Source organism: Leucoraja erinacea, chromosome 4 (genome assembly GCF_028641065.1).
Source record: "Leucoraja erinacea ecotype New England chromosome 4, Leri_hhj_1, whole genome shotgun sequence".
Classification (NCBI taxonomy): Eukaryota; Metazoa; Chordata; class Chondrichthyes; order Rajiformes; family Rajidae; genus Leucoraja; species Leucoraja erinaceus.
The window spans coordinates 32,049,177-32,067,752 of record NC_073380.1 but is presented as its reverse complement, the minus strand read 5'-3'; the positions used below and the strand labels follow the sequence as shown (position 1 = coordinate 32,067,752).

At 45.1% G+C, this 18,576-nt stretch overlaps 1 protein-coding gene and 1 non-coding gene across 6 annotated transcripts in view; both read left to right on the top strand.

The window, feature by feature from the left end:
- The first annotated feature begins 3,274 nt into the window (after positions 1-3,274).
- On the top strand, positions 3,275-3,363 carry trnay-gua (transfer RNA tyrosine (anticodon GUA)). Its single transcript is given in 2 exon segments — positions 3,275-3,311; positions 3,328-3,363. It is a non-coding gene; the product is annotated as a tRNA-Tyr (tRNA).
- Positions 3,364-5,016: 1,653 nt separating this feature from the next.
- The window catches only part of LOC129696250 (tripartite motif-containing protein 54-like), a 75,173-nt gene continuing 61,613 nt past the window's right edge, over positions 5,017-18,576 (top strand). For 2 of the 5 annotated variants that reach the window (XM_055633968.1, XM_055633966.1), the window contains exon 1: positions 5,021-5,900. In XM_055633968.1, the coding sequence (XP_055489943.1) occupies positions 5,733-5,900 (168 nt within the window). In that variant the 5' untranslated portion in view covers positions 5,021-5,732. Of the gene's footprint in view, positions 5,901-18,576 lie in introns of all 5 variants that reach the window. The other 3 variants (XM_055633963.1, XM_055633967.1, XM_055633965.1) reach the window with 3 other exon arrangements.

The following is an 18,576-nucleotide window of genomic DNA, read 5'->3' as shown; positions in this document are numbered from 1 at the left end:
AGAAGCATGCTAAGTACCTGTGTGTTCCGAGTCTTATTTAAGTCAGTTTCCAACACCAATACATAACAGAGCACATCCCTCAGGACAGCCCCCACTCTCTCCCTGGGATCAGCGCTGTCCAGCCACGGCCGCCCTCTGCCCCGTCTCCCCCTGTGGGCCGCACTGTCACGGGCTGTGGGTTGGCAGCGCCCACACGGGGACAAAAACCCGGCAACGTCCCTGTCAGCTGCAGCAGAGTTGGGGACAGTCTGGTCCCTCCGCCCACTCAGAGTCACTGACCGCGCTGTACCGGCACCCTGACCCCCCGCCCGACCACCCTCTGCCCAACCACCCCCCATCCCGACCCGACCACGTCCCATCCTCCCCGACCACCCCCCACACGCCCCACCGGACCACCCGGCAGCATCCCTTACAGCTGCAGCAGTGTTGGGGACAGTCCGGTCCCTCCGCCCAGAGTCACTGACCGCTCTGCACCAACACCCCGACCTCCTCCTCCCCCCAACCCGCACCCCCGGCCGTGAGTGTGGAACCAGTCTACTTGGAGTCCAGATGCTGGGACAGTAGAAGGGCCCGCTGTGCTGGCAGCCATAGTAAATGCTTACCTGCAGTTCACCGTGTGTACTCCAGTTGGCGTTGCGTGGCAACAGTACAGGTCACTGGTCGTGACCTCGACTGCCGGGCGACCTCCCTATATATTAGCTGCAGTATCATCCAGTATTTGTGTCTGTCTTCAATTTAAACCAACAGCTTTTTCCTACACGGTATCCTACACGGTATTTATCTACTTTCAAGTAACTCCTGGATTCCCTATTCCCTCCCCCACCCTAGTTATCCTACTGGCAATTTTGTCATAATCGTTTTCACTATCTGCAAAACCACCCACGTTTGTATCATCTGTAAACTTGCTAATCTTACCGTATATATTCTCATCCAATAAGGTGCTGACAAAGAACACGACCTGTGACCCGTGTTCCAGCTGACCTCTATGCAGGGATCTTTTGATCAAAGATTTTGATCAGGGAAAGGACTCGATGGATCCGGTGGTGTGGTTCCCAGAGCAGACTGCCCAGCTTGTCTGGCAAAATGCCTCATCGCCAGAACACACCAACAAGCACCATGAACCTGGCTTGGCTGGCGGTGATGGTAGCCCTCCCAGTCAGATCCTTCCTGCACCGTCGGAACCTCACTGCTAGCGCACGCTGCCCTCGGGCCGCCTGCTATGGACACGAGACGGTTGCCCACCTCTTTGCAGAGTGTGGATTTGCAAAAAGAGTCTGGAGAAGTATGCAAGGGTCCCTGGAACGCTTTATCCCCAACAGCTCCGTCACAGAGGACTTTGTGATTTACGGACTGTTCCCAGGGACACATTCAGAGACTGACATCGAGTGCTGCTGGAAGGTCATCAACTCGGTCAAAGACGCTCTTTGGTCTGCCCGAGCGTTGTTCACCACCCGGCAGAGCAAGATGTCCGTCAGGGAATGTTGCCGACTGGCCCGGCAGACTGCAGGAGTACATGCTGAGGGACGCACTGAAGCTTGGTGCAGCCAACGCCAAGGCTCGGTGGGGGAGGGCCAGTCTAGGGTCCTTCCGCTGCTGGACATGGGGGGCACGGTATGGTGGGGACGCCCGTCAAAATAAGGGAAGGGGTTCCACGCCAGTGGGCCACATGAGTGGCACGGTTGGGGGACAGATTTATGGAATTTGAAAAATGTATAAACTGTATTGAACAATTTGTATAGCCTCCGAAAATGTCAGATGAATTTTTCGTCCAGTTCACGTATTGTATATATTTATTACTGGAATAAAGTCTATTTTGAAATTAAAAAAAAGAAGATTCACTAATGCTACTGAACAGTATTTGGGAAGATCAAACGTGTTTCTGTCTTATTCCCCATTGTAGCCTGGGCTATGCCTTTGATAACACGTTAAGATACAGGGAATCTAAAGTTTCATGTAAAATTTGGAAACAAATGTCAAGATTTTTATCTTCAGTGGGAAACAGGTAAAATTACCCAAAATAGACTAATAAAGGCCTTGGTCCCGTTTATACCATGACCGCAGATCCACAGAGAAAGCAAATACAAAAGGTCACTCATTTAAATGTTCAGGCCTCCAAAACTGAGTGGGACAAAGCAATTACGAGCTGCACGTTAAAGGACAGACTCAGTCCGTTCCCAGCAATAGTTATGTGTAGAAACGAACTGCAGATGTTGGTTTAAACCGAAGATAGACCCCAAAAAGCTGGAGTAACTCAGCAGGACAGGCGGCATCTCTGGACAGAAGGAATGGGTGACATTTCGGGTCAAGACCCTTTTTAGAAACATAGAAATTAGGTGCAGGAGTAGGCCATTCGGCCCTTCGAGCCTGCACCGCCATTCAATATGATCATGGCTGATCATCCAACTCAGTATCCCGTACCTGCCTTCTCTCCATACCCCCTGATCCCTTTAGCCACAAGGGCCACATCTAACTCCCTCTTAAATATAGCCAATGAACTGGCCTCAACTACCCTCTGTGGCAGAGAGTTCCAGAGATTCACCACTCTCTGTGTGAAAAAAACGTTCTTCTCATCTCGGTTTTAAAGGATTTCCCCTTTATCCTTAAGCTGTGACCCCTTGTCCTGGACTTCCCTAACATCGGGAACAATCTTCCTGCATCTAGCCTGTCCAACCCCTTAAGAATTTTGTAAGTTTCTATAAGATCCCCTCTCAATCTTCTAAATTCTAGAGAGTATAAACCAAGTCTATCCAGTCTTTCTTCATAAGACAGTCCTGACATCCCAGGAATCAGTCTGGTGAACCGTCTCTGCACTCCCTCTATTGCAATAATGTCCTTCCTCAGATTTGGAGACCAAAACTGTACGCAATACTCCAGGTGTGGTCTCACCAAGACCCTGTACAACTGCAGTAGAACCTCCCTGCTCCTATACTCAAATCCTTTTGCAATGAAAGCTAACATACCATTCGCTTTCTTTACTGCCTGCTGCACCTGCATGCCTACTTTCAATGACTGGTGTACCATGACACCCAGGTCTCGCTGCATCTCCCCCCCCCTTTCCCAATCGCCACCACCATTTAGATAATAGTCTGCTTTCCTGTTTTTACCATTTTTTCTGATGGTCTTCTTCTTCTACTGCAGTTTTTGTGTCTATCTGTCTCTGTGTAGCCCTCTATTCGGTCACCAGTGCCTGCACTTCCACCGCAGGCCAGAGACGGCGCAGTTCGCTGCCTCTGACTCGGTTGTTAAAGCGCGGGAGCGAGCCAGGGGACATGTTCCTTCGATAGCTCAGCTGGTAGAGCGGAGGACTGTAGTGGCAAAGCTCTGGAAATCCTTAGGTCGCTGGTTCGATTCCGGCTCGAAGGACGGTTTTTTTTTTCAACAGTACTTTTTTTTAATCGACAAATTGCAATTAATCTCCCGGGTGAAATACTTTTACTCCATTATCCATTTTATATTTCCGAATTAAGATCCCACCTTTACGTGGGCCGCACACGGTCCGCTGGCACGCCAGGTTGGTGTAGTATTCACACAGCGGGTACACACACACAGTGTTACAGTAATGTTTGCTCAGTCAGGGGGGTGCACACAGTGTTGGTGCAATATTTGCTCAGACAGGGGGGTATACACAGTGTTGGTGCAATGTTTGCTCAGTCAGGGGGTGCACACAGTGTTAGAGCAATGTTTGCTCAGACAGGGGGGTGCACACAGTGTTGGAGTAATGTTTGCTCAGACAGGGGGGTGCACACAGTGTTAGAGCAATGTTTACTCAGTCAGGGGGGTGCACACAGTGTTGGTGCAATGTTTGTTGGTGCAATGTTTACTCAGTCAGGGGGGTGCACACAGTGTTGGTGCAATGTTTGTTGGTGCAATGTTTGCTCAGTCAGGGGGTACACACAGTGTTGGTGCAATGTTTACTCGGGTTGTGCACGTTATGTTTCCTGGAGAATAGCGCGTTGTGTCCCCGTGGACTTTTCCAATTTTAAGTAGTTTATCTGCGGTAACGAAGGGCAATGCTCAGGGTCTTTGTACAGAGGCAAACCGTTCACATGGAAGATGGGCACAAAAAGCTGGAGTAACTTAGCGGGACAGGCAGCATTTCTGGAGAGAAAGAATGGGTGACGTTTCGGGTCGAGACCCTTCTTCAACGTTCACATGGGCTCGGCATACATCACCTTTTAAATGAAACTAGACCAAGTGGGAGCGTCTCCTCATGTTTACCAGAATCTGCAAATAAATCAGATGACCAATGCTGGCCTTCTCTCCAATCTTAGTTTAGTGTGCATTGTTATGTGTGGGCTGGATCATCTTGGAACAGTTTTCTGTTTGTATTGGACATCAACTCCGACTTCCCAACCCCCATCTCGCCAGCAAAGGTACTAGAGGAGCATCTGCGCTCTCCAGCAAAGATCTTTGCTCTCCAGTATGGAGGGGTTAGATTTTCACCAGCCAGAGTCTATGTTCGGACTTCTTCTTTAAAGTTGTTACCACTGCATTCATTCAATAGAGAGTAATCCATCACACTTCCTAGTTTATGCTTTGTACATGGTGGATGGTCCCTGCGTGTCAGGAAATGACTGATGCAAGATCTCAGACTAGTCAGTCAAATTGAGCATCGTTTGGACTAAGTTCTCCCCTCCATACGCAGGGATGAACATGTGCTGCCATTTGCTTTTGATTTGAACAGGCAGAGTATAGCATTTTCCCAAGATCAGAGGATTTAGTTAGATTGACATAATGGCCAGAGCAGATTTGGTGAGCCGAAGGGCTTGTTTTTGTGCTGTGCTGTTGTATATTCTATGATCGAACTATTAGACTGTGAAGTGCAAAGTTCAGGCAGTACTATTGAAGGGATATGGTACCCCTTTAAAAAGAAAGCTGAATAGGAGAAAGTGCATCCATAGCCATAATAAAATCAAGGATAATAATTTATTAAATTTTCAAGTCAGCAAAGTTCACAAACATAATAATTTTTTTTTAAATTATAATTTGAATTTACATTTGATTTATCACAGATTAGGCAATTAAAACACTCCAAGTTGGCATATTTATTCACTATCTATGCCAAATGTATAAAATGTTATTATTCTGAGACATTTTGCCTTTTTGCTGTTAAATTGAAAATGATGGCATAGTTGCTTATTCAGTACAATAAGGACATGTTGTGTATAGTATCTCTCTGCTATTTAAAACTCAGGCTGCATTTCAGGATCAAGTGAGTCCGTGCAGGACTGTCAAGCTTGTCAGTGGTCATAGTCCTGACATTAATGTACTTTAATAAAAACAGTTTGCATTTTAATTCAGCACAGTCTTGGGGGGCATGAACTTGGGAAATTATTATTGACTGTTCTGCTTCAGGTTGTTTTGACTAAATCCAGTTAATGACCATTTCTTTTTGAATGTCAGTGTTCAGAGAAACAGCTGCTTTGGATCAGAGTGCTGACAGGTGTCAGATTAGAGGGACAGAGGGAAAGCAGGCAGCAGCTCTGGCAGGCAGCATTAGTTTCATATAAGGACACAGCGAAATGAGTAAGCATGGCAACAGCTGACGTTGTGATGCTATAAACAACATCAAGCCCACCAACCCAATCAAAGACAATATTGCCTAAGCAGAAACACCAAGAAGTGCTCAAGTCAATCAGGTCACAACCCCAGGACGAAAGGGAGAGAAGCTGATAGCGGTTTAGTTTTTGCAAGTAACTGCAAGTTAGAGTTAATCCCTGAAGTTTTCTAACATGACGACATCCATGGATTATAATCTTTTGTCCAATGACCGCCAAACCATGGACAACCTGGAAAAGCAGTTGATTTGCCCAATCTGTTTAGAATTGTTCTCCAAACCAGTTGTTATTCTTCCATGTCAGCATAACCTCTGCCGGAAGTGTGCAAATGACATGTTCCAGGTAAGTTACTGATTCTCAAGATATGTAGCCACTAAAAGGAGAATATAGTAAATTAGCTAATTTGCAACCTCGGATTTTCCATTTTGAACTTGTTTATAGATCACAGGGCACAATTGTACAAACTAGGATTAAGGTGAGTGAGGTGTTCTATGAAAATCTCTATTATCCTCAGCACTTTTCCCCATGAATTCTTTGTAAGATTGCTTACTTTTGCATGTGGTTTATAAAAATATGTTTTAAAGGAAATGAAATTAATGTGGAGAAAGGTAACCTCTCAAGGCTAGAGATAATTATTCCACCTTGCTCCTAGCTAACCTCCATTTTTCCATCCTTCGCAAAATTAAGTTTGTCTAAAACCTGTTATTCAAAATTACCCCTGCAAATGCTGTGCTACATTGGCTCTTAGTTCACTCGAGCTTGTGTTTAAATCCTCTTTCTGTCTTTCATTCTCACCATGGTCCCATCTCTCACCAGTTCTCTAATTATTTCCAACCTCTCAGGTCTCAACACTACCTGAGCTTCCAGATATATAAACCCTCCAGAATTTGATTAGTCATAGAGTAATAGAGCACGGAAAGGCCCTTTGGACCACCTTGCCTGTGCCAACCAAAATGCCCCATCTACACTAGTCCCACCTGCCTGTGTCCACGTACAAAACCATGCCAACTATCTCCAAGCAGCCCCTCTATCAAAATGCTTTTATATCTTATCTTTCAAAATCCTCTCCACTAAGTTGTCTACCACAAATGTTGGGCTCACTGGTCTATAGTTCCCAGGCTTTTACTTGCAGCCTTTCATAATTAGAAGCACGTTAACACCCTCCAGTCTTCTGGCACCTTCCCATGTTTAATGATGATTCATATGTCTCAGCCAGGACACCTGCATTTTCTTCCTAGCTTCACACAGTGTCCTCGGATATATCTGATCTTGCCCAGGAGATTTATATTCCTTCGTATGCCTTAGGTTGCTCCATCTACAGTGGTCTTGGCTTCAGCCTCCGAGGCATTAAAGGTTGGATGTCCTTACCTCAGTCTCTTTGCCTCTTCATTTATTCTATTTTTAAGACATTCCTTCAAACCTTCCTTTAGGACTTTAGATAAATATATGAGGCTCTGTGGGGAGAGGTTGTGCAGTCTAAGATGTTAGCCCTTGGAATGCAGGAGGCTGGTGTGATCTAATAGATGTGTATAAAATGATGAAGGGAATGGATAGGGTGAATGCAGAGTCTTTTTCCCTGAGGTAGGAGAATCAATAACAAGGAGAGCAGAGGTTTAAGGTGAGATGGAAAATATTTAAACTGAACATTTTTCACACAAAGGGTAGTGGATAAATGGAAGGCGTTGCCAAAGGAGGTTGTTGAGGCCAATACATCCGGACAAGTACATGGTCATCAAAGGTTTAGAGGGATATGGGCAAAACGGGGGGGAAATGGGACTAGTTTTGATGGGAATCTTGATTGGCGTAATGAGTTGGGACGAAGGCTCTGTTCCCATGCTGTATGACTGTGACCCTATCACTAAGGCATCAGTTGTTTCCTTTAATATATAATTTTATAACTTTATGTACAATTTGGTTTAATAATATGGCCATGGGGATGGGCTGTTTCAGAGGCAAAATCAGAGCCAGGCCTTTCAAGTTAGATGGCTGAGGTCACTTTTTTTGTGCAGAGCAATATTCTGTTTCAATGAATTATTCTGATTATGGTAAGGAACTTCCAAACTTTAATGCCTCGTGGTTTATATCATAATTATATAATCATTGTATATAGATGGAAGCTGCTGTTCACATTGTTTTGCAAATCTTTAATATAGTCACATAGATTTGCCTGCTTATGTTACCTTGCACAAGCCCCAGGTTTTGTCAGGGCTCGAACCTTACATTTACATTGGAAAATATATCTTTCAGTGACCCACTACAGATTGGTGGGAAGCACAGGCACCGTTAGAAGTGAATCCCCAGAGTGTATCCACCTCTCATGCATTCAAATGTCACCATTGGCCACCACTTAGTTGTGGTGATTAGATTACTGGACTAGCTACTCAGAGACCTGGGCTAAATCTAAAATCCTGTGTTCAAATCCCATTGTGGCAGTGTGGAAATTACATTCAGGCATGAAATTTTAAAATGATTTTAGAAATGATTAATACAATGAATGAAAAATGCCCTGAGGGGAAGAAATTTTTCAGCTTTACCTGAACTCGTCAACCCAGCCACACAGCAATGAAATTGGCTCTTAAAATGCCCACTGGAGTAGCCTACGTTGTTCAGAGACAAGGACAATAAATGCCACCAATGTGGCCATCCTGAAAAAATGACTGAACAATATAAAACATAGGAAGGTGACCTCAGCCCCACCTTTGGAAGGGGAAGTAATCCAGGCCTTTTTGTTGTGGGGGCTCACTTATAAGGTGCTGAAGCCCAGCAACAAAGAATGTCTCAGCATAAAGACTCAGCCTGATCACAACCTACAGGGTACAGCATGGTCATGGAGCTATACAGATTGGAGATAGGTCCTTCCCCCTTGTCTCTGAACAAAATATGCCACTCCGGATGGCATTATAAGAGTCAATTACATTGCTGTGGGGCTGGGAGACACATTGAGATCAGTTCGGCCTACCTTGTCCATGTTGATGAATATGGGATACTGGCCTATAGACCAATAAGGCCTTGTCCCTCTAAACTAGGGTTGTCAACTTTCTCACTCCCAAATAAGGGACCAAAGGTTAAAATATGGGACAAATTCCCGACGGCAATTTGTTGACTGACTCGGCCGTGGCTGGGTGAATGACGAGTTGGCCCGGGTGCACACAAAGCCCAGCTGGCAGGCCAGCTGAGGAGATTTGGCCTGCTCGACGTCGCGCGCAAAGTCCGGCTCCCCATCCAACTCATGATCCAATGATTGACCATGAGAAGGAGGGGTGGTCATGTCGGCGGTAAGCGAAGTTCCGAAGGTAGGACAGCTGGCCGGGCTGCCGACCGAGGGGGCCACGGGCGAGGCACGGCTGCTGCATTCCACAGGCTGCACTACTTCGGGGCGGGTGAGGCAGGGCCTGACGCGGCGCTCCGACCCGACAGTACCCTCGACCCGAGTAGTAGCAGTCAAATATGGGACAAGGGTGGTACAGTACGGGAAATACCAATTTAGCCCAAAAACGGGATGTCCCAGCTAATACTGGACAGTTGGCAACCCAACTCTAAACCTAAACTATCCTTGTATCGCTCTAAATGGCTTTTAAACATTCTAATTGTGTCTGCTTCCACTGCATCCACTGGCAGCTCAATCCAGATGCAGACTTCTCTCTGAGTGGAAAAAGTTTCTGCTTAGATACCTCTTGAATCTCCTTCCTCTCCCCTTAAAGCCATGCCCTTTAGTTTTATAAACCTCCACCATGGAGAAAAAGATGGTGTCTATTCACTTTCTTGATCCATTTCATGATCTTGTACACCTCAACATAGTCAACCCTCGGCCTCCTACACGGCAAAGAAAAAAAGTCCCAGCCTGTCCAATGTCCACCTATAACACAAGCCCAGATAACATCCTGGGAATTTCTTCTGCATCATTCGCAACTTCAAGATTCAAGGTATCCTTCCTGTAGCTGGGAGACCAGAACTTCACATAGTGTTCCAAATGTGGTCTCAACATGACTTGTACAGCTGCATCATGATGTCTCAATGTTTGTACTCAATACCATTCCCAATGAAGGCAAGCGTACCAAAGGCATTCATCACCACACTTTCCACCTGACAGGCTACTTACTGGAGACCATGCACCTGCACTCTCAAATCTCTCTGTTCTACAAACTCTCCAGGGCTCTGTCATGAAGTGGGGGGTCTTATTGAATAGGTTTGTAGGCAGAAGACATAGTCTAACTTCTATTTCTTATATTCTTAACATACTGAGTTTTAAAAGGGTCAAATCTCAAATTGGGCAAATCATTGGGAAATTTTAATGCAGCTATTCCCTTTATTAGGATCTTCTGTCCTGAATAATATGTCGCTCACTGGACTCCCATTGCAACTGTGATAAACATCCAATCAAGGCAATGTGAAACGGCTGACATTTAGTACAGGTCACCCAGGTTTCACCATCTCTTTAGTTTGATGTGCTTCTATGTTAAGCTCCTCAATGGCTTTCACATGACTGTTAGCAGGTTGTTAAGTGTTAATGACCTTGGAGGATGACTTCAAAGACCTCTGGTCTGTACTTCGATCAGACCTTGTGTCCTTGAGTGACCGACAGACAAAAGCACGTGAAGTGACAGTGGAAAGATCTTCAGTACTGTACTTATATTTTTCTCAGGGCCATTTCCAGTTCCCCAGGTTGGTACTTCACGATCCTTTCAGAGGATGGATTGCTGATGTGCCAGGAACCCTCAAATGCCCTTCGAACATTGCCACCCACAATTATTATTGCACTAGCTTGTGGGGTTACCAAATTAACCTGCATAAGAATAGCTTAACCTTGTATGGCTTAATTGTACACATAAACTGAGTATTAAACTTGGCATTTAGACACTGAGTGGCTTCTATTTACTTAGGCAAAGCAGCTGATACTTTGTGCATTAGACACAGTGTGAAGGTTGGATAGGCAAAAATATAAATGGAACCGGCTACAACTTTCATACTGTCAGCAGATGTGTCAATAAACCAAGCATATCTATCATCTATTGATGGGTATACTGTATCAAAAATGCCATGCCTATTCTACCAGCAGAACCCATGTGCATCTTTGCTTTCTGGGGAGATGGTATCTGGATTCCGCATTCTTCCTGCCCATTAGGTAAAGGACCTTGTTCAGTTCAGATATACAATGTGAAAACAGGCCATTCGGCCCACCGAGTCCACACCTCCCAGCAATCCCTGCACATTAACACTATCCTACACACACTAAGGATAATTTACATTTATTCCAAGCCAATTAACCTACAAACCTGTACGTCTTTGGAGTGTGGGAGAAAACCGAAGATCTCGGAGAAAAACCCACACAGGTCACGGGAAGAACTTACAAAGTCTGTACAGTCAAGCACCTGTAGACATGATTGAACCTGGATCTCTGGCACTGTAAGGCAGCAACTCTACTGCTGCGCCACTGTTCTTGCTTCTGCTTCCTAACTTGCTTAACAGAGCATCCAGTTCTGTGATTGAAAATCTATTTGCTTGCAGTTCCTCATGCTCTTTTTCACACAGAGAGTTCTGAATCTGCTTCTAAGGGCAGTGGAGGCCGGTTCTCTGGATACTTTCAAGAGAGAGCTAGATAGGGCTCTTAAGGATAGCAGAGTCAGGGGATATGGGGAGAAGGCAGGAACGGGGTACTGATTGTTGATGATAAACCGTGATCGTATTGAATGGTGTGCTGGCTCGAAGGGCCGAATGGCCCACTCCTGTACCTATTGTCTATTGTCTTAACTAAATCTGCCAGCCATTTGTAAGGACTCATAGAATGCTTTACACCATCTGTAATGTTACTGTAGGAGGTGTAGGCTGGGTTTAATTAATATCATCCAGCATCTTAGTTCCAACTGATCACGTAACTGGCCAATAAACAGATATGTCTATTTTGAAGAAGCTCTCCTCTCTCCGATGAGAGTTCAACAACATCCTCTCTCACTGCTCCCCCTCTGTGATTCCTCCTGCTTTCTGACAAGTCTGAAGAATGGCCTCGACCCTAAGCGCCACCCATTCCTTCTCTCTAGAGATGCTGCCGGTCCCACTGAGTTACTCCAGCATTTTGTGTCTGGCCAATAAACAATATGGTTAGGAATGGATTATCGGTGAAATCCTTGTAACAATCTTTAATAGAATCAAATAAAAGCTTGAACATCCTCTATGTTTTCTCTCTCTACTATTTGATTGCAGAGGTCAAATCATTTAAAATGAATGGATGAAAGCAGAGATTAAATTGCAAAGGAGCGGAATTTAAATATATTGATATAATTACGTTGCATGCAACCATTTCTATTCAAAGCATTTTTATGTTAGATGTTCTTCATAATATTTATTTGTTCTATGCAGCATTCATAGGAACTAAACTATAGGCAATTTCTGGCAGTAGTATAAAAGTACAAGTGACTAGAAATGCTGGACTTTGTGGCACAACAGGAGACCTGCCAGTCAAAGTCTAGATGAACGGTCTGGGCCAAATCATTGACAAATCGTTTTTCTCCATGGATGCTGCCTGACCCATTGAGTTTCACCTGCAGCTCTCCTTGTCGTTGCTGGCAGCAGTATCTCATTTTTCTTTGATAGTATGTACAGAAAATTATGTAATTTGCTTTCTATAAAAATGCTTCAAAATTAGAAAATGTTTCTGAAACTAGAAGTGCGTTTTAAAACCTTTTTTCAAAAAACATGAGCCAGCACAAGAATCTGCAGCTGCACATACCTACTCCCTGCAGTTTGACTTGCATTTCTCTGGCAGCTCATTGCATGTGGGTGGTTGGCAGAGATACAGTCCTATGTGTCTCACCCTGCCTGACTACTGTGCAGGCTGACAACGCCAGCTAAAATGGCTGTGTGTTGAATGTCATCCAGGTCTTGCTGCAGATGGGCATAAACTGCTTCATTACCTGAATAACAGAACTACGTATTTTGCTATCAACAAATATTCCCAGTGGTCAGATTATGGTAAAGGGAAGGTCAATGAAGAACTGACTGAAGATTGTTGGGCCTGAGATATTTGGCCTAGTCTCACCTGCAGCAATGTTTTCAGGCTGAGCTTATTGATCTTCAGCCATTCCAAATGGCTTCCGTTAACCAAGAAGCTAGCTGTTGTAGTTTTCTCTTGATTTCTATAGACCTCTCCCTGATGCCACATGTGACCAAACACTGCCTTGATGTTCAGGCCATACACTTCCGTTTGTGCTGTTATGAGGTCCTGTGCCAGGCTGTTGGTGAGTAAGTGCCACATAACAGCACTATTAAACCTTCCATCATGATGCAACATGATACGATACGATAAAAGGAGGGAAATTGATCTCCCAACAGTCATAAAACACAAGATACATAAAACATGAAATGAAAGTGATGAATGGAAAGGATTGGGGATGTGCAACGGATGGGGAGCTCTGGATGTGCAACGGATGGGGAGCTCGGGAGGGGGGGGAGAGGGGAGTCGGTCTACCCCACGACAGAAGGGGTAGGAGTTGAACAATTTGAAAGCCACAGTGAAAAAGGATCTCCTGTGGTGCTCTGCACTGCATCTTGGTGGAACCAGTCTGTAGCTGAAGGTGCTCCTCAGGTTAACTAGTGTTTACATGGAGAGTGTGAGCTGATTGTCAAAGATTCTCCGCAGTTTGAGGAGAATCCTCTCCTCCAAGACCACCTCCCATGAATCCAACTCTGCCCCCAGGACAGAACCAGCCTTCCTGATGAGTTTGTTATTCCTGTTGGCTTCTGTGACCTTCGCCCAACCCCATCACACGGCAGCGAAGAAAGTGGCACTGGTTACCACCGATTGGTAGAACATCTGCAGCATCTTACTGCAGATGTTGAAGGAGCGTAGCCGTCCCAAAAATTGTAGCGTGAACTGTGCATAACCAAGAATTATGCTACACATTTAATCCTATTTTCCACCTCCTGTTTTAAAGGCCATTTTTGGAATTGTGTGTTTTTTTCCTAAATAAACAATGCACATCAATATTTAGAAATAAGGTGTCTATCTACACTTATTCTTCATCAAATAACCATTGTTTTACTCGGTGCCACAGAATATCCTTGGATCTGTATTGCCATATCAAATCTACTGCAAATTTCTGGGGGCACGCAGTGACATGTAGTAGTGGGCCACCCTCGGTCATGACTGACCATGGGTGATGCATCCTAGTTTGCAGGTGATGTGTGGTCGGATGCAAGCCTAGGTGATGTCATTTGGAGGACCGGCTGTTACCCATGCAGCAAGTCCCCCCTCTCCATGTCGCTGATCGATCCAAAGGAACAGCAGGGCCATTACAGTTTGGCACCAGTGCCGTTGCAGGAGCTGCCAGAGCGAGGTTGTAGACAACGACGAACTGCCTTAGGGGCACCGACTCCGGATTTTCTTGAGGTTTACTCCAGGAGCCTTTTCCATGACTGGATATGGCCACAAGGCAGTGGAGGTTTTAAATCAGAAATTTCCCTCTCCTAGATGGACTGCCTTCCCAGGCTGATGAACCCCATCTGCTCGAGACTCATGGGGGTGGGAGCGTCTACCTTTCCGTGCAGGTCTCTAGCACCTGCCCACTGCCCACAGTGACATGAAGAACAAGAAAATTCAAGACCGAGAATTTCAATGGTGACCTTGCGGACACTCCTTGTTTAGCAAACCATCTTTTTAACTTGTTAAGTTAAGCTTTATTCGAGATTACATAGAATGAATTGGGCATTTGCACATAACACTTACCACAGTTATATCTGTTTCTTGACTGGATCTATAACTGATACAGGAATGCATGCGGTAAAGTAGTAATTAGAACAAAATTGGCATTTAGGATCTGTCATATTTGCCTTTATAAATGCCAAACTTACTAAGAGCAAATGGTTCTTACAGTAACAGCAGTTTACCTGTAAAATTTGACTCTGTTGTGACTGATTTGGCAGGAGTTTCATTGTGATGTAAGTGCACACATTTTAAACTTGCCATATTTGTAAGTGTGACTCTCCCAGAAACACTTTGGCCCTGCCAGTGAAGATGATGCTTGGATGGAAATATTCTGCTCTCACCTCTCCCATCCAGATTCAGCATAGAGCTCATCTTTCTCTTATCGTTCGCATCAGAATCCTTCACATTAAAAGGATTATCCTCCATAATTGGCGCCTCCAACATGACACCATTACCAGATAGATCGTGCTTCCCTTTTTCAATATTCTATGGGACCATGCTCTGCTTCACTCTGTTGTTTCCGACAATACCTTCTTGCCTCACCACCTGTGTAACTGCAGGAGATACAACACCTGCCATTTCACTTCCTCCCTTCCACTGTACATCAGCTCAAACATAACCTTCTATGAGAAGCAGCAACTTACCAGTAAGTATTGCAATTTAGTATATTGCATAACATATGCTCATGGAGTGGTTCTCCTCTGCTTTGGGGAAACCATTTATTGAAAGGTAATTGTTTTACAGACTACTTCTATTCAATCCATAAGCATTACCCAACACATCAAATTGCCTGTTAGATGAATTCTCCATTGCATTATACCTCTGACCTCTCTGTCACAGAGGCAAAAGATCATGCAGCATTGAAACAGAACGTGCCCTTGACAACCAATGACCAGTGGGTATCCTTCCACATGAGTTCCATCTTCCAGCACAGAGCCTAGGTCTTCTATCCTAGGTGTTTCGAGTGCTTGATTAGGTTTATTATTGTCACAAGTACCAAGGTATAGTAAAAAGCTTTGTGTTTATCCATCAGATCAGATAATACTATACATAACTACAATCAAGTCAAACTCACGTACAATTGGTAGAGCAAAGTGCAAGATGCAGAGTGCTAATATAGTTCTCAGCATTGTAGTGGATCAGTTTTATAGACATAGTCCGGTGTCTGCAATGGGGTAGAGGTGAATCAGACAGTGCCATAGCTTATGGAAGGGCTGTCCAGAAGCATGACAGAGAGGAAGAAAGTGTTCCTAAGTCTGGTGGTGCACACTGTCATGTCTCTGTACCTCCTTCCGGATGGGAGCAGGGAGAAGAAGGGATGACCTTATTTTTCTCGGATAGGACATGTCTTTGATTATGTTGGCTGCTCTTCCAAGGTAGCATCAAGTGTAGACAGAGTGGATGGTGGGAAGTCTGTTATGTGTGGTGGACTGGGCTACATTTACAACTCCCTGCAACATCTTGCAGTCTTGGGCCGAGCTGTTCTCAAACTAAGCTGTGATGCAACCTGACAGCATGCTTTCTAATGTTGATCTGATGTTTTTAGGTCATTGGAGAATGCCAACTTCCCTTAGTAAAGGCATTTGGTGCGCTTTCATGGCAGTATATCAATGCAGTTGGTCCATGACAGAACTTTGGTAATATTAACACCAAGGAACTGGAACCACCGGATCCCAGGGATATGAATATTGATTTATCTAATTTCAAGTAACCCTTGCATTACCTCTCTCTCCATCCCTCCCCCACCCTAGTCATTCTGCTAGTTTCACTGTCGTCCTGCTTAGTTTCACTGTTTGTATCCACACGTTATCACCTTTTCCACAGCCAACAATGGACCATGGGTGGCTCCATCGTTGCTGGCTTTGATCTGAAGAAGGGTCTCAACCCAAAATGTCACCTATTCCTTTGCTCCATAGATGCTGCCTCACCCGCTGAGTTTCTCCAGCATTTTTGTCTACCTGGCTTTGATTGTCATTTTCATACTTTTCATTCATTTTTTCTTTGTACCTTTCCATAACTCGTCTCTCAGTTTGAAAAATAGTCTTGACCCAAAACGCCACCTATTCCTTTTCTCAAAAGATGCTGTCTGACCCGCTGAGTTACGCCAGCTTTTTGTGCCTATCTTCGGTGTAAACCAGCATCTGCAGTTACTTCCTACTCCTTAACCATATCTATACAATCCGACCATGAGCAAATCATAATAACATCAGTCCATCGGCCCACTTAATTCCACTTGTTTTCCATTTGTCCTTGGCTGCCATGGTCCTTCAAGGCAGGGCTCCCACAGTAGCTGCGGCAGGGTTAGAAACATAGAAAATAGAAAAATAGGTGTAGGAGTAGGCCATTCAGCACTTCGAGCCAACACCGCCATTCAATATGATCATGGCTGATCATCTAAAATCAATACCCCGTTCCAGTTTTTTCCCCATATCCCTTGATTTCTTTAGCCCTAAGAGCTAAATCTAACTCTCTATTGAAAACATGGAGTGACTGGAGTGGCGTTTCCTGTCGGGACCAGCCGGAACCCCAGCTTCGGCGGCGGCACAGCGCTGGGACAACATCACGGAGCAGGCGATGCCCTACCCGGGTCGCCGTGCGGTAAGCTCCGGAGTGCTGTGACTGCCGACTCCAACATCGGAGTAGCTATGGCTGCGGAGTGTCCAGCCGCGGGCGGCGCTGGATTTAAAACACCGCGGAGCATGGGATCCGAGATCGCCAGAGTCGGAGCTCCAACCAGGACTTCGGGTGCCGCGGTCTCCGGTGAGGAAGCGGCCGCTCCAGACATTCCAAGCCGCTGAGGAGTGTTCATCCGATGCCGGAGTTCCATCTTCCCGGCAAGAGGGCCTGAAAACATCGGACTGGCTGCGGAGGCCACAAATAGGCCCCGACCTCGGGTGATCACAGAGGAAGAGGACTGAACTTTCTGATGCCTTTCCCCACAGTGGAAAATTTTGATTCTGCTGTGGGGGGACGTTCATGTTGAATTCTATAATGTGTTGTGTCATTTTTCTTTTTTTTTAATTTTTGTATGGATGTACGGAAACTTAATTATTTCTTCAATGTAAAGCACTTTGGTTTCAACGCGAGTTGATTTAAACGTGCTATATAAATAAAATTTACTTACTTACTTACAAAATTGCACACAATACACCTGGTGCGGTCTCACCAGGGCCCTGTACAACTCCGGTAGGACCTCCTTGCTCCGAAACTCAAATACTTTTGCAAGGAAGGCCAACATGCCATTAGCTTTCTTCACTGCCTGCTGTACCTGCTTGCTTAATTTCAGTGACTGATGAACAAAGACACCTATGTCTCGTTGCACGTCCCCTTTTCCTAATTTGACATAATTCAGATAATAATCTGCCTTCCTGTTCTTACCACCAAAATGGATAACTTCACATTTATCCACATTATACTGCATCTGCCGTGCATCTGCCCACTCACCCAGCCTATCCTAGTCACCCTGTAGCCTCATAGCATAGCATCGCAGCTCACACTGCCACCCAGCTTTGTGTCATCTGCAAATTTTGAGGTGTCACATTTAATTCCCTCATCTAAATCGTTAATATATGTTGTAAATAACTGAGGTCCCAGCACCGAGCCTTGCGGCACCCCACTAGTCACTGATTGCTGTTCTGAAAAGGACCCGTTAATTCCTGCTCTTTGCTTCCTGTCTGGCAACCAGTTCTCCATCCATGTTAATACCCTACCCCCAATACCGTGGGCTCTAACTTTGCACACCAATCTCTTGTGTGGGACCGCCAAAGGATTTTTGAAATTCCAGATAAACCACATCCACTGGATCTCCCTCGTCCATTCTACTTGTTACATCCTCAAAAAATTCTAAAAGATTAGTCAAGCATGATTTCCCCTTCATAAATCCATGCTGACTTTGACCGATCCTGTTACTGCTTTCCAAATCCGCTGTTATAACATCTTTAACTCAAGCATCTTCCCCACTACCGATGTAAAGCTAACTGGTCTATAATTTCCCGTTTTCTCTCTCCCTCCTTTCTTAAAAACTAGAGTAACATTGGCTACCCACCATTCCACAGGAACTGATCCAGAGTCGAGAGAACATTGGAAAATGATCTCCAATGCATCCACGATTTCTAGGGCCAACCTCCTTGAGTACTCTGGGATGCAGACCATCAGGCCCTGGGGATTTACCTGCCTTCAGTACCAAAAGTTTACCTAATACCATTTCCTGACTAATGTGGATTCCCTTCGGTTCCTCCCTCCCACTAGATCCTCGGTCCCCTAGTATTTCTGGGAGATTGTGCCTTCCGTAGCGAAGACAGAACCAAAGTGCTCGTTTAA